Genomic DNA, 16,029 nt, shown 5'->3' with positions numbered 1-16,029 from the left:
ACAGTATTGCATATTTTTAATTGTACTTTTAACCATATCAATATTACTTCAATACTGTAACAATATTGCTTTCTTGTAAAAAGAATATATATATATATATATATATATATATATATATATATATATATATATATATATATATATACTATTGCAATAGTGAGAATTGCCACTGAGAATGCATATAAGAATTAAAATAATGAGAATAGATATTTGTGACTTTCTCCTTAAATATTAAAATGAGTTTGACTGAGCTAAACTGTTTCTGTTCCTTAATCCTGAAACGCAGGCTGGGCCATATCCTAGTCTTTATCACATGAGACGTCCCTGTAAGCATCTCTTTGACATGTAAGAGCAGATTCTCCGTACAGAATGAAGCCGTTATCACGCTTGACAATGGAGAAGATGCAGAGCTCAACCCCACCCGGCTATTAATACCAAAGAAACAGCAGCATTGTGGTGCAAAAGAGTCTCGAGTATCTCTGTTTATTCAGTCTGGTTCTGAAGAGAGCTTTCAGCCCAGACACACACAGAAAGTCTTATACACACACACACACACACACACACACAAACTCTCAGGCTCAGGGAATATTAACTAAAAGTTATAAAGAAATGGCAAGTAACACATGTAGTAGAATGACTGAAATAGTATTTTCTTCTCTGATAATCTTTGTATTATTTACAACTTTTAAAAAGCAAATACCCTGCAGATAATTGGGGTCTTAATAGATGGTTTACTACAAATTATCTTGAATTATTATTAGAAAATAAATCATGTTTTTATACCAAAATGTTATTTTTTTGCACTCAATAGTCTTTTATTCACTGGAATGTAATCAAATTTTTGGCATCCATGAGAAACGGCTTAATTGAAGCCAGTAAACAGTCAGTCATCTCAGTTATTGATGAACATTTTAATTAGATGAGACAAATTCATTCTCTCAATCATACAGAGTGTTACAGTACATCACTGGGCAGCTGGAGAAGGTCAAGAGAGTCACGGAGATTGATTGGCTGGACGATTGTTTATATAAGATAAGAGAAAATAGCCGAAAGGTCAACGATCACGCTGGGATATCAGAGCATTATCTCCTTCTCTCTCCTCTGACGAAACCAACGTTTCCAGAACTTGACTTTAAAACAAGCGCATTGTTCACATGACATGCATATTTGAAAAGCAAAACAGATGCTGAATAAAAAAAAAAAATAAAAAAAATAAAAAAACTTTTAGCCAGTGCATTCTCTTGTGTAACAAATTCATACAGAGACAGAAACAGACAGAAGTCATTTTGGTTTGGCTGTGCACTTGACTCACACACACACAATATATATTTTCAATATAAATCCTATGTACATGTTCCTTCACTAAACAGTTGCTTTTAACACAGCTAGTAACACTTCCACTGGAAGAAAAATGCATTTCAGTGCCACCAATAAATGCTGCCCTAAATGTCAAAGAAAATAAACATCTTGTTCGTAGTCTAATAGAGCATTTATGTAGAAAACCTAGTTCAGAAATCTAACTTCCAGTAGAAAGCGTAAAATAAAGGCAACAAACATGACAACTGAAGAAGACGGCGTTCTGTGGGAACTTGAACTGTACCACCGAACGTCCTCAGAATCGTCTGAAAGAAAAGAAGAAAAAGATAAATGCACATGAAATAATATACAGGAATGTTCTTTGAAGAAACAGCACAGAAGCAGCAGACGCCTGAATAATCATCTGCCATCAGGTTAAATCAAGCGCCAGTCGGTGATTCACAGCACTATAAGAGGTGAGAACGTGTGTCTACTGTTGTTTATCTCCAGCTAAACCAGTTACAGGATATTAAGAGAGTCTGGCATCATGTTATCAACCTTCCTCACTGCAATATACTGGGAATGGTCAATAAAACAGGCAACCGGTACTTTCTTACTCATTATTGTCATATTTCAGCCCAAATATCTAAACATCCTTAAACATAATTTGACATATGAAGTCTTGCTTAGAAAAAAAAAAATCTAAATGAAGCAAATTTATGAAAAAAACAAAACAAATGTATAATATAACTTACACTTACAATAAGAAAACAATCTACCAATAGGTCAGAAAAATAATACATTTGCTTTTCAATTAAGATTATTTTTTCTGACCCCATGCACTGGCAGATAATTTCCTTTTTGTAAGCATAAACTTATTTAACATTAATTTATTGTGAAATTTTGTTTTCAAATGTGTCTTGATTTAAAAATATTTAGATATGTGGACTGAAAACAAGACACAAATACTGGGCAAGATGGTAATTTTAGGGGCCTTTGTTAAGACAAGTTGATAACACGAAGCCAGACACACTTGATATCCTTCAAGGTGCTGGAGCTGGTTCAGTTGGAAATAAAATCCACGACAAACATGCATCTATCAACTCACCACAGTTTTTGCTGAACACATGCGGGAAGCAGTGCAGGAGTCCATATCCACATCTGCAGTACGAGCATCCTTTCTGAACCCATTCTCCGTGTGGAATCACACCACAATCACTGGCGAAATAAAAACACGTCATCATTCAGAAACCTTGTGCAATGACACCAGTGCCATCCAGCTCGATCCGGACCTCATGCAATTACCTGAGGCGCTCGTCGTATTCACAGCTGCGGCCGGTGAAGTGCTTCGGACAGGCGCAGAAGCTTCCCAAAATACACGTTCCACCATTCTTGCAGCAGGTACGGCTTTGTTTAGAAACTGGAATGAGAAACAGTGGAATAAAGATGTTAAATACAAGGATGTAAAAGTAAAATAGCAGCCCCTTCCTACAAAATTTATGACGTGTAATCTAAACAGCTGCTACCAACATCTGTTTCCCAGAATGACAAGAACTATCCAGACACTGTGCAGGCCGTTACGCCTGACAACACTGGAATCCCCATTAATAAACAGATAGATCCACTCCTAAATGCTCAAAACACACAGTTTTGCCTACTCTGGTTTGTGTCTGTAAGCGCTGTGCAAACGGAGAATTCTAGAATTATGATGCTTTCCTCTGCATTTCCAGTGCAAAGATTCTTAAAAAAAAATACATTTACACTGGGGTAAAAAAATATATAGTAGGTTTTTTTTTTTTTTTTTTTTTTGGAAAATGGTTGAAACAGCTATGTTAAAAAAAAAAAAAAATAGTTGAAAGTTAGACAACTAAATTTATTTATTTAAATGCAGTTAAAATACAATGATTGTGACCACTTACCTTAAAAAAAGTATTAAAAAAAAAATTTTCAGTATACTTGAGAAGCAAAATGCCATAAAGATATCTTTATAAGATTAAAATGAGTTTGTTTAAAACAAAAACAAGTATGACAGTATAGGTTCAGAAGAAAATTAACCTTATTCAAAATTATACATTCTTAAATAACTTGACATTAAGTTGTTTTATTAAGTATCAAAATTAAGATAATTTATGCCTAAAACTGAAAAGAAATATTGACATATATTTGTTATTTTTCAAAAGCATGAACGCATTTAATTGTATTCCATTTGCAATGTTTATATATTTGCATTGGAAAAGAAAATAAAAATACTGGAGGAAGAAGATTTTTTTATTTTTTTTGGCAGTGCATGCAAAATATAATTCCACGACTTTATGAATTTAAGACTTTCTGCTTTTTCTAAGGAATTGATTTGTTAGGATGCATTAGAAGAACAAATTGTGTAAAGCAAAAATACACCGTTAAAAGAAATGGCAGTTCTGAATTATAGCCATTTTGTTAATTTTGACTAAAAAAAAAAATGACAAAAGTTTTATTTAAAAAAATAATTATTATTATTATTATAGTAATTAAAATGTACTCCAGTAATATTTATTTACAGCCTAGAATCCTATCTTATTGTCGGTAATGATGATGTCACCTCCGGTCAGTCCTATGAACGGTAACACGGCCTCTGCGTTCCGGTGTGGACCTTGCGCCGTCTGCGTGTTCATTTCGTTGAACTTATTCAAGAATTCCGCGTGTTCTTTTGGCTTTCCAGAGACTCCAGCAGCTTTCCCACATCCTGCTCCTTCACATCCTGGGAGAAGAACGCGAATCCGTGTTAAAAATGAGCGAGGAAAACCCAAACGCGTTTGGAAACAAATAACGCAAAGATCCGACTTTTACCTGATCCAGACGAAGCCGACTGAGAGATCACCACAGCAGACAGAAAGAACCTGTAGGTAAGAATATAGCAATCGTGAGGCCTGAGGAGAAAGACATGCGATTCAATTACGAACCGTGAATCATTTGCTCACCCGAATAATTGATTCATAATTCCGCTCGGTTGACAAACACCCAACTCAACACCCGATCTGTTCAGCACTGATCCAACAGCATCAAAACATCCCCAGTGTCAGCATCGCAAACCAAATGACCAGAACACCCTCTGCTGGGTCTGTTCTTTATCTTTAGGGCTTCAGACTCCCTCATGACGCCCCATTAACACCTGCAACCCCTCCCATAGTCACCCGCTAATGCAAATGAGCGTGCATTCACATTAGTTCCGTCAGTCAAACCGGTTTGAGGCGAATCGATTCTCTTCAGTATCAGAGAGAAGCGATTAGAGGCTCAGTCTGCACCGTCAAAGCACTCTGAAGCTCTGTAATGCGGGATTGTACCTACTCTCTTTGTTTCTCAAGTGAAAAACCTTAGTGCCATATTTAATTTGTGATAGAGATAAAAACTGCGAGGGACAGAAATGCAGAGAGTGAAAAAACAAACAAACAAACAAACAAGCTTTAACTAGACAAATACTCCATAAAAAAGTTTTTAGAATTATTTTGTAAAATTCACGTCACATACAGTGGATAGCCTACCATTGTAAAGTCAAGTCTATCCTTGTTAAATTCAAAATGCTATATAGACAAAACATTTGCTAAAATATATCTATGTAAATATATTTAAATTTTAAGCGATTTATATATATATATATATATATATATATATATATATATATATATATATATATATATATATATATATACAGTGGGGATCGAAAGTTTGGGCACCCCTTGCAGAATCTGTGAAAATATGAGTAATTTTCAAAAAATAAGAGAGATCATACTAAATGCATGTTATTTTTTATTTAGTACTGTCCTGAGTAAGATATTGTACATAAAATATTTTAACATTTATTCCACAAGACAAAATAAATGCTGAAATTATTTATATATATATATATATATATATATATATATATATATATATATATATATATATATATATATATATATATATAATATATATAATATTATATATATATAATATATATAATATTATATATATATATAATTTATTTTTTATATTTTGCTCTTCATATATTTTAATCCAAGAAAATGCAATCACTTTTGATGAAAAACTTTATTTGTTGTCTATGAATATATAACACATTTAAATAAATCAGCAAAGAACATACCGTACAATATAAACTTAAAATACAATTCAAATAAAAAATAAACCTTATTAAGTGAATATAAGTTTAATTTTGGTATAGGCTATTTCATTCCCATTAGTATTTAGCCAAAAGGCTATACTGTAAGATTGAGAATGTTTTTTTTTTTTTTTTTTTTTTTTTTGGCCTCGGAAATACATTTCGAAAAATATTTGAAAAATATAATGTGAAGGTTCAAAGAAAACATTTTTTCTATTTCAAAAATATATTTTTAGCTACTCACTGTTCATTTTACACTGTTTGAAACATTTATTTAGCTGCTATTTAAAATATGTTTTGTCTAGAATTATTATTATTATTATTATTATTTATTTATTTTAGATTTTTTTTGTCCAAATTGTTTAGATCATTACTTTATTATCTCTGGACTATCAAAGTTTTTAAGCACATGAGAAACGTAAATTAACTCAAACTTTCCTAGTGCATATATTTTTTCCCCTTCAGAGTTCTAACTATTTATTTATTTATTTATTTATTTATTTATTTATTTATTTATTTATCCAGTGCCTATTTTTCATTCAATGCAAATTTACATAATTTATTCATAATACCAGTCCAGTGCACAGCATCTATGCAGCTGCTTTTGCCCAAAGTGTACCTTTTCATTGCCCATAGTCTTTGTTTATATTGCATTTATTTATGTGTTTATGTGTTGTTTTTATTGTCTGGGTGTAGTAAAGAGCATATCTTATTGCTTATATCTTAAACCAAATATAAGTATCAGAAGTAGTTTGGTGTTTGTCGTTGTTTAGGTACACACTGACCTGTGTTTCAGATATTCTCAACTGCTGTGGTTTCGTATTTCTTTATCACTTTTTTACTTGAAAATCACACAATCTCTCTGGTGATTTTGTTCCCACAGGCTGACATTTCCAGAGGAACGGCAGCAGGTATATATAACCACCCAACAAGTAATTAGAGTAAGTTTTCTTTGAGGATTTTTCGGTGTTTGATGCGGTTCGCTTCTTTAAAGCACAGCAGCCGCGTCCCGCTCTATTTCTGTCCGTATGCTTTGTTATTGGTTTCTAATTAGCTGATTCCTCTTGGAGCCCGAGAGGTGAAGAACTTTCACACGGTTTAGTTTGCCGTTCTTTCATTTCAACTACTCTTCCAGAAACGTCGCATGCATTTCAGGATATGTGCCCTGGTTTCTCTCTCTTCATATATCTCAACTCAATTTTAAATTAATGTCTTTAAACAGAAAAAGCATAATATTATCTAAATGCAAGTTTCAGTGATGGAGCTGTGCTGTTTTACATTTCACATTTAATGTATGTCTGCCTTTTGCATAATAATAAAAAAAAAACAGTTAATTTAGTCTGGTGGGAAAAATCATCCTTTTAAAAAATAAATTACATGCAAATTGCATGGCTCAGGTTGATGCATTTTTCATTTCCAGGCACAATGCATCACCGCTGGGAGAGCTTTTCTTGTAGTGCCATTAATGTTTTTTGACATTCATGCCAACATTTCCTCTAATTGTTGATGAGAATTGTTTCTCGACAGAGAGCAGCCGCTCTGTCCATCTATAGAGGGATGATCTTTAACGCAGACGTCGACCAGTTGCTAAATAAAGTTGATGGAGTGTGTGACGCAGGCCAAACCTGAAAGGCTAAAGGTCAGACTGAAGGCTTTCCATGTTGTTCTTGACATTATAGATGCTGCTATATTGCATGACAGCCACCTGACCCATGAGCAAGAGACCCATGACCTTTTTATGAAATGAAGTAAAAATACAACTATTAAAAATCATTTTCAGTCATTGAAATAAAGCTATAATAATAATTGTAAAAAATGCTAAAGGAACGTTACCTCGGCAAATCAAATGAAATAAACTTAAATATGCAATACATATGTGTGAAATAAATTGAAGTTGAATAAATAAGTTGAAAATGTCTAAAACCAAAAGAAAAAGCAATATTCAAAAAATAATAATAAAATGTCAAAAGCGCCATCACCATCAGTGTTGTTACTTTTAACTAAAATGTTAACTAAAAAAATCTTAAAAAAGGTTTTCAGTAATTGAAATGAAGCTAGATTTAAAATAAAATGTCTTTTGGACAATTACTGAAATAAACACATTTAAGTTGAAGTACTAAAATGACAAAAATAAAAAAAGAATAGAAGCTCAATAGAAATATTTAAAACAAATGAATAAATATGGTAAAAGCACATCACAGTCAGTGCTGTTATTATTGACTAAAATTGTTTTTATTAATAGAAATAAAGCTGGAAAAAATATTCTATAGAAAAACTTCAAATTGAAAAACTAAAAAAAGCTAAAATGACTCAAACTGAAATAAAAAAATAAACTAAATAGAAATATTAAACAGGTTAACATTAAACATTAAAAACATTAAACATTAGAAATAAATATTGATAACAAAGAAATTGCTCAAACTTATACTAAAAAAAAAAATTAAAATATAAAAATAAAAGCTAATTAAAAATATTATACAGTAAATATGGTATATTACTAACACCAAAATTACTCTTATTATTGTTCATATTTAGGGTTCATGGTTGAAAGCACATATAAATTCACAAATAGATAAACATTACAAATACATTATCACAGATGATAAAACAAATGTTAAACAAATCTACTAAATCCTTATCTACTCAGAACATTCTAGCAACAGTTTAGCAACCGTATATCAATGTCCTGTCAACCACCAAAACTCTCTAACATAGCAGCAAGTTTATTTATTTATTTCTAGTTTGTTTCATATGCATTTTAATTTGATTTAATGCAAAGTAAAGCAGAGTTCATTAATGCATGCCTCTTGTGTTTGCTAATGTGCTAAAGAGGTTTAATTATATAATTCATTCACATAAAGAAGGATTAAATCGCTTGCACTAATGAGCAGCGAGTGAGCAGCCGAGGTCATGAGCCTCTGTGCTGTGCTGCTGTCTTCAGGTCGACTGTGGAGCTGCGCTTTTGTTACAGATGCAGAAGGAGTCAAAAGGTGATTTATTCTTTCTGCTCACAGGTGCATTTCTGTCTGGTACGGCTGACAGTCTGTCATGTTGCTGCCAGGGGAATGTGTGAGGTAATTAGAGTAGCTGAGGTGGGTAGCGAGGACAAATCCAGATTAAATGTGCATGCTTGTACTGTTCACTTGTCTTTTAAATTAGACAACTATTCAAATGCAATTGCTTGGGAATTGTAAGTGATGTTTGCCTGTGCACAACATGACGGTTCCTCCTTTAGTATCCATCTTTCGGAAGTTTCCTACCTGGTTTATGGTCAGACAGGTGAAATTTTAGTGCCATGTTAAATAAAAAATAAATCGGAGATTACGAGATTAAGGTCGTAATGTTTTGAGAAAAAAGTCGAAATACTTTGAGAATAAACTCGAAATACTTTGAGAATAAAGTCGAAATACTTTGAGAATAAAGTCGAAATACTTTGAGAATAAACTCGAAATACTTTGAGAATAAAGTCGAAATACTTTGAGAATAAAGTCGAAATACTACGAGAATAAAGTCGAATGAAGTCGAAATACTACGAGAATAAAGTCGAAATACTACGAGAATAAAGTCGAAATACTTCGAGAATAAAGTCGAAATACTACGAGAATAAAGTCGAAATACTACGAGAATAAAGTCGAAATATTACGAGAATAAAACAAAATACTACAAGAATAAAACAAAATACCACGAAAATAAAGTCGAAAACCTACGAGAATAAAGTCAAAATACTACGAGAATGAAGTCGAAATACCACGAGAATAAAGTCGAAATACTACGAGAATAAAGTCGAAATATTTGAGAATAACGTCGAAATACTCACAGAATAAAGTCGAAATACTCAGATAATAAATTCAAAATATTATGAGAATAAAGTTAAAATACTAAGAGAATAAAGTCAAAAAATTACGAGAATAAAGTCGAAATACTCAGAGAATAAAGTCGAAATACTCAGAGAATAAAGTCGAAATACGATGAGAATAAAGTCCAAATACGACGAGAATAAAGTCGAAATACTACGAGAATAAAGTCGAAATACTACGAGAATAAAGTCGAAATACGACGAGAATAAAGTCCAAATACGACGAGAATAAAGTCGAAATACTACGAGAATAAAGTCGAAATACTACGAGAATAAAGTCGAAATACTACGAGAATAAAGTCGAAATGCTACGAGAATAAAGTCGAAATACTACGAGAATAAAGTCGAAATACTACGAGAATAAAGTCGAAATACTACGAGAATAAAGTCGAAATACTACGAGAATAAAGTCGAAATACTACGAGAATAAAGTCGAAATACTACGAGAATAAAGTCAAAATATAACGAGAATAATGTCGAAATACTATGAGAATAAATTCGAAATATTACGAGATTAAAGTCGAAATACTACGAGAATAAAGTCTAAAAATTAAGAGAATAAAGACAAAATATTTTGAGAATAATGTTGAAATACTCAGAGAATAAAGTCGAAATACTACAAGCATGAAGTTCGAAATGCTAAGAGAATAAAGTCGAAATTGTTTGAGAATAAATTTTGAAGGTAACATTTTTTGAGAGTATATTCTAGCCTTTTGCACATGAAAATGGCCCAGATTGGGAGCATCGGCTTTCAACATCTGTAAGTTTTAAAGCAAAATGCAAACAATATATTACAATAATGTGTGATTTTCCATGATTTTCACGCTCTTAACCGTGGTGTGACAGATCGCTGTATTTGCTTTTGTTTAAGCAGCATGTGAGTCTTTGCGATTAAAATTATGAGACATTATTTTCATTATAAATTAAGCCATAGGCTACAGTTTTTTCATGCCTTCGGATGATCCTTCACTTTTATGTCTTGCTATAAACTTGAAATGAAGAAAACACATTTATAATTTGTATCCCGTGATAAAACAGAATTGGAAAGCGGAGCTGTGTAATATTAAAGCTACAAAGCACAAAATGATTGTAATTACTGGGTGGCTGGCTTGCTACAAATAATGAATGGAAGATGTTAAATATTATGTCCAATCATTTACTGTATCATACCATGAATAAAACAGCTTGTGAGTAGGCCTAGTCACTTACAAGTTATGGACTACCTCAGAAAATAAAACAATGTAACTTAGCCTATGATAACGAGTACACAAAATGTATTTTCGATGCTTCAACAAATTCAACAAATGGAGGGAAGTCATTAATTTTCATTTTTGGGTGAATTAACCCTTTAAATAAGAAAGCTGCAGTGCACTAAAAACTCTGTCGTAGTTTTGCAAGGCTGTAAAATCTTATTTTATTGTTCATGCAGATTTCTTTCTGGTGTGTAGAGCACATCTCTCCTCAACAAGATGCATGACTTGAGGAATCACATCGCTAAAGATTCTATTTAACCCTCATTTAACTCATTGTAGAATTTCCACCAGATCAAAGTGAATGAATGGATCGAAGCTGTCTTCCAACACAAGCAGCAGTAAACTCAAAGCACGTAAATAAAATAAGACCAAAATGTCAATGGCAATTAAATCCATGTAACTTCATCATCATATCACATGGGATTTGATCCTCTACCAAAGCATGTTCTATAAAAGCCAATTGCTGCGTGATGATGAAATCAGACACCGGCGCTTTCGTTCTTCTGCAGCTCTCAGTGTGAAGAGTTTGTAATAGAGCGATCTCGCTGACTCATATGAGCCCCCTGCTGGCTCATAATTAATTTACATATCTTTGTGATTCATTCCCATAATTAACAAGCCTCTGGATAATGCCAGTGCAGGCCCATTAGGTGTTTCAGCATGTTTACAGGGACATTTTAATGACATCTGTGGAGGTAAGAAGTGCAGTAATGCTTACTTGACTTGGGTCTATTCGATTTTAAATATGGCTGCATTTATTACAAATATATAATGCCATTCATTGATGAGCTGAAATAAACTTCCTGATAATGCATTAAAGGAATAATTGGAAGCCTGTTTCTGCATTGGGATAAAAATATAAAAAGGGGGGTTTATTTCACAATTTGGACTCTTTCTCAAATTATTTTTCCTTGCAATTCTGAGAAAAAAACGTCAATATGTGACATTTAAACTCAAGAGTTGTGAGATATAAACTCAGAACTGCAAGCTATAATCTCACAGTTTTGAGGAAAAAAGTCAAGATAGCAAGAAACAAGCTGAGAATTGAAGTTTATATTATGCAGTTCAGATTTCTTTTCACAGAAATTCGAGTTTATATGATATATTCTATAAACTCATACAGTGTCTCACAGTTCTGACTTTTTCATTTCAGTTACATGAAAAAAACAAACATATAAATGCAGAATTGCAAGATATGAACTCTCAAATCTGAGAAAAAAAAAAGTCAGAAATGTGAGATAAAATTGCACTTAACTTTTATTATTTTTTATTTTGTGGCAGAAAAATAAAACAATTGCAAGATGTAAAATCTCAGTTCAGAGAAAAAAAAAACACAGAATTGTGCAATTCTGAGTTTACACACATATATATATATAGCAATTCTGACTTTTTTCCTTATAATTATGAGTTTTTATCTCACAATTCTGACATTTTCTTGTAATTCTGAGAAAAAAGTCAGAATTGTCAGAAAAGAGTCTCTGAAAATATTGTGAAAAAGTTGCAGTTACCTTAAAAAAAAGACAGAAAGCAATCCCCATAGGATAGTTCACCCAACAATAAAAAGTAATTTTATATTGTTCCAATCCTAGATGCAATTTTATCATGAAAACAAAAGGTGAGATTGATACTGGTCTTAAATTTGAGTCTTTTCCTCATGAAAAGCACTTTCGTGGTGCATTTAAATGTTGTTCCAAAATACTTAACAACATTGCCTTTGGTTTGCTGTAATGAAATTTGTAACTAGGATACATTTGACAATGCATTATCGATTGAATATCCATGTCATTCTTGGCAGTGAGAGCGAATGTGCAAGTTCCTGCTTCTTACAGGGAACATTTAACAGAGCTGATTATTGTGATTTCTATTCTGAAAACTGACACTGTAATGACAGCTGAATCATTATCAGCCATGCAAAGTTTGACACTCTTGTCTCCTAATGAGCTGTCAGCCTTCTGAATGGCACCGCACTGTTTCTTCACTCCGTTTGAAAGGTTAAGATTCAGGATGTCAACAACTTCTGTGAGAAGCAAGACAAATGTGATGCAAAATGAATAGTTTTCATACGAGCAGCACTGAGATTAAAAGAGCAAAACAATATTGGTGCAAACTTGGTGACAATTGAAATCAAATTTGAATTTGTTGCATACACAACAGCACAATGAGTTACATAAAGATTTGATTATATGCATGCAGTGTATGTACGTAAGTGTTACAAGGAATAGTTCATTCAAAAATGATAATTTGGATGAGCTGAGGGTGAGTAAATCTGAGTAAATAGTTATGGGTGAACTTTTATCTTGATAGAACAACTTGTTCGTGGCTATTTTTACTCACTACCATACTGTACTCAGTCATATGCAGATTGTACATTCATAACATATTTAACCTGCAAACATTGCAAACATCGTGCTCTAGTGGCTATATTGAGCTCACGACTGTAAAACACTCCACTTGATCCTCTAACCCAAATTCAAAAGAAATCAAAGAACTCCCTTTTAATGATCTACTGTGTTATGCACCACCTAAACCCAGCTCCATCATCAGCGCTCATCATGATGAAGCTCATTTTTATTCTGAAACCTGACACTACTTTAATCATTATGTACTGGGGTGACAAAACAACATCCGTTTAGTCACAGGTTTATTTTAACATAGTCTAGTACAGTATCTGGTGAAACACAAAATAATATTTTAAATAAAATCCAAAAAGTATTTCAGAGTCACTTGGCAGCTGGTGGGGTTAAAAATAGCCGGGTAAAGAGTCCTGGTTACACAGGCTTGTTTAGTTACAGTTGACACTTATAAGAGCTGCTTCTGATTCCAGATGCTTATTTGACAGAGAACAGCCTGACGGGTGAGCAAGCATTTTTTATTAATCAATTATGCACAGAAATACACTTTTACGTTGACAGGACAGAAGTATTAGATGCAGTGCACTCTTGAAAAGACCATTAATATCGCTGGGAATAAACACAATTTTATTGCTTTTAAATATAGATTGAAAGTACAATCCAGTAATGCTATTTTAGAATTAATCACGGAAGCAATTTCATATGTTATTGTTTTTGCATGATAAACGATGATTCCCTGCTAAATGCATTATATAATGTGCAAATGTTCCAAATAGCGTTTTTGTTGTTGTTGTCTGCATTTGTTTTGTTCTGTGTTTGTATTTAATTGCCTGTCCTGGTTAAATTAAGTAGCTTAATCAAATGCATGCTACTCGATGAGCTATCATAAACAAATGCACATTTTATGGTTAGTTTATGCAGAACAAGAACATTGCAATCTTGTTAAATCCAATCTCATTCATCCACTGACAGTTTCAGCTCCACTTACGGAAGGAGTCTCTACAATAATGGACAAAAAAGCAGAGGTTTTAGTATGTGGCGCTTCAATTATGAAGGATGTGTGGGAAATCAGACTGAGGGAGTATCGACAGAAACGGCAGATGGAAGAAGAGAGGATACGGAAGAGTGCTCTGGAAAGGTGAGGACATGCCGAACCTCTTGTTTTCCTGCATTTGTCAATCAGAAAACTCCATCTCCACATTTACAAAACAACTTTGTTGCTCTAAAATGTAAAATATGTAAAAAAAAAAAAAAAAAAAAAAAAATATATATATATATATATATATATATATATATATTTCCAATATTATCCAATAGGTATTTCCAATTTGCTAAAAGCATCCCCATGGGGACAGCAAATAAAAAATAATAATAATAAAAAAAAAATCATATATATATATCTTGTAATTCCAAATATTTTTACATATTTTAAAAAATACTTATTCTTATATTTTCTTTCCATTTAAATACATTTCAAAATATATTTTGATGTATGAAGGTTAAATATATTTTACATTTTTGAAAAAGCTTCACTATTTAGCACATATTTAAAATACATTTTGGCCACATAAAATATACTTTTTGCTAAATGGGGTTTGTTCATAGTTTACCAATTTATGGATATATTATGTATAATACATGTCATAGCATATACTTTTGCATATGCCGCACTCATGCCATGTCAGAATTACTGTAATTATTAGTTTCCTGCTTATAAAAAAACACTCTCGTACTCATAATTACAAGCTGCTCATTGATGCATTTTGAGCATTGCCTTAGAAAATAATAAACTCTGAAGAGGACAAGAGCAGCTCTCTGAGTCATCTCATAATTACAGTAACTCTAATATTACATCAATGCAGTTTGATCCCAACTGCCTCTCTGCCAATTCTGTTTCGCACATAATAATGGCATTCAGAACCATCATGAGCTTGTGGTCACATCAACTTTAATTGCCTTAATTGTGTAAATATTAATTTTAATAACAGCAGCCATCTTTAAATAATCTGTTGAAACAAAAGAAGCACACAATTCATAATTAACGAGAAGTCTTTTTGTTTGTTGTCCATACCAATTAAACTTTTCATAGAATCAATCAGGATTGGAAGGGGCGCATGTCCTTCAAGATTAAAAGCCCTAAAAGGCTGGAGAGAAAAGCAAAGCTTCCTGAACAATCGACTCTTGATGCACACAAGGCTAAAAAGACAAACCTTGGCAGGCCTCAAGGCTTCCAGAGCAGTCGGATTCAAAGGCAGGTCGACTCGAGGAAAACTACAAAAGCCAATAAACTGGCCCTGTTACGTCAACTCAATGAAAGCTGTCCGGGGTTGATGGTGTGGGCAAAGTCTTGGAAGTTTTCCCAACCTTTGCCACAACCTGAAGAAAGTCCTTGTGCATTCGACTGGGGGCAGTCATGGAAGTTTCTCAATTTTCAGCCAAGCACTGATGGTAAACCATGGTTTGATCTTGGGTTTGATGCCAACAATGATTTGAGCTCCAATGACATATTTCTATGGGAGAAACGTAGCAAACCTTCAGACTCCGAGCACATTAAACAAGACCTGGTCACTCCAGAATGGGAAAAGTCTTGGATATTCAGTCAGAAAATAAAAGAGTTTCATGAAAACAAAAATAACAGCTATTGCAACAAATTTTACAATCAAAATGAGGAAATTGCATCAGACTGGAACGAGTCCTGGAAGTCAACGAAGCCTGTAAAAGTAGATGTTAAATATGATTTCATTCAACCCGCAGCTAATGAGGAAAAACAACCATGGAATAATTCTGGGATGCACTTCAAAAATCATCTTCAAATGAAATCTAAAGCTACAGATAATTCAGCTTGGAGTGAATCTTGGAGAGTTGCGAAAACCATGTCAGAAAAGGAGTCGAAATCAATCCAATCTCAAGCAAAGGAGCCTGAGGAGCTGCATCCCGACATCTGCAACGTGATAATAAATGTGTCTAAAGAGATGAAGCACAAAATTCAATGCAGATCTCAGTTCGGTGGGAGGGAGAATCAGCTGCCTGAATGGGAAAAATCATGGACGACCATAAAAAATCTGTCAGAGTATAAAGAAGAGATAAATAAAGAGATTGAAGTGAAGGTTGAGACGTTGAAACCAGACATGCAACCAACTG

The 16,029-nt window shown here is 33.1% G+C and overlaps 2 protein-coding genes across 4 annotated transcripts in view; one reads left to right on the top strand and one right to left on the bottom strand.

The window, feature by feature from the left end:
* Positions 1–894: 894 nt before the first annotated feature.
* On the bottom strand, positions 895–4,451 carry tdgf1 (teratocarcinoma-derived growth factor 1). Its single transcript, XM_026245856.1, has 6 exons — positions 4,254–4,451; positions 4,123–4,172; positions 3,875–4,033; positions 2,602–2,716; positions 2,405–2,514; positions 895–1,622 (listed from the first exon to the last, which is right to left on the bottom strand). The coding sequence occupies exons 1-6, from the start codon at positions 4,268–4,270 to the stop codon at positions 1,504–1,506; spliced, it is 570 nt and encodes a 189-aa protein (XP_026101641.1). The 5' UTR covers positions 4,271–4,451; the 3' UTR covers positions 895–1,503.
* Positions 4,151–16,029, top strand: part of LOC113072976 (uncharacterized) — a 13,688-nt gene continuing 1,809 nt past the window's right edge. Inside the window, exons 1-5 of one of the 3 annotated variants that reach the window (XM_026245852.1) lie at positions 4,156–4,178; positions 6,312–6,369; positions 13,362–13,391; positions 13,861–14,026; positions 14,978–16,029. The exon at positions 14,978–16,029 is cut by the window's right edge and continues 1,808 nt beyond it. In XM_026245852.1, coding sequence (XP_026101637.1) covers positions 13,896–14,026; positions 14,978–16,029 — 1,183 coding nt within the window. In that variant the 5' untranslated portion in view covers positions 4,156–4,178; positions 6,312–6,369; positions 13,362–13,391; positions 13,861–13,895. Of the gene's footprint in view, positions 4,179–6,311; positions 6,370–12,801; positions 13,392–13,860; positions 14,027–14,977 lie in introns of those variants that run through there. The other 2 variants (XM_026245855.1, XM_026245854.1) reach the window with 2 other exon arrangements.

Source organism: Carassius auratus, unplaced genomic scaffold, assembly GCF_003368295.1.
Source record: "Carassius auratus strain Wakin unplaced genomic scaffold, ASM336829v1 scaf_tig00011176, whole genome shotgun sequence".
NCBI classification, from domain to species: domain Eukaryota; kingdom Metazoa; phylum Chordata; class Actinopteri; order Cypriniformes; family Cyprinidae; genus Carassius; species Carassius auratus.
Note: the sequence above shows the minus strand (reverse complement) of the source record. Positions and strands in the feature narration are given on the sequence as shown.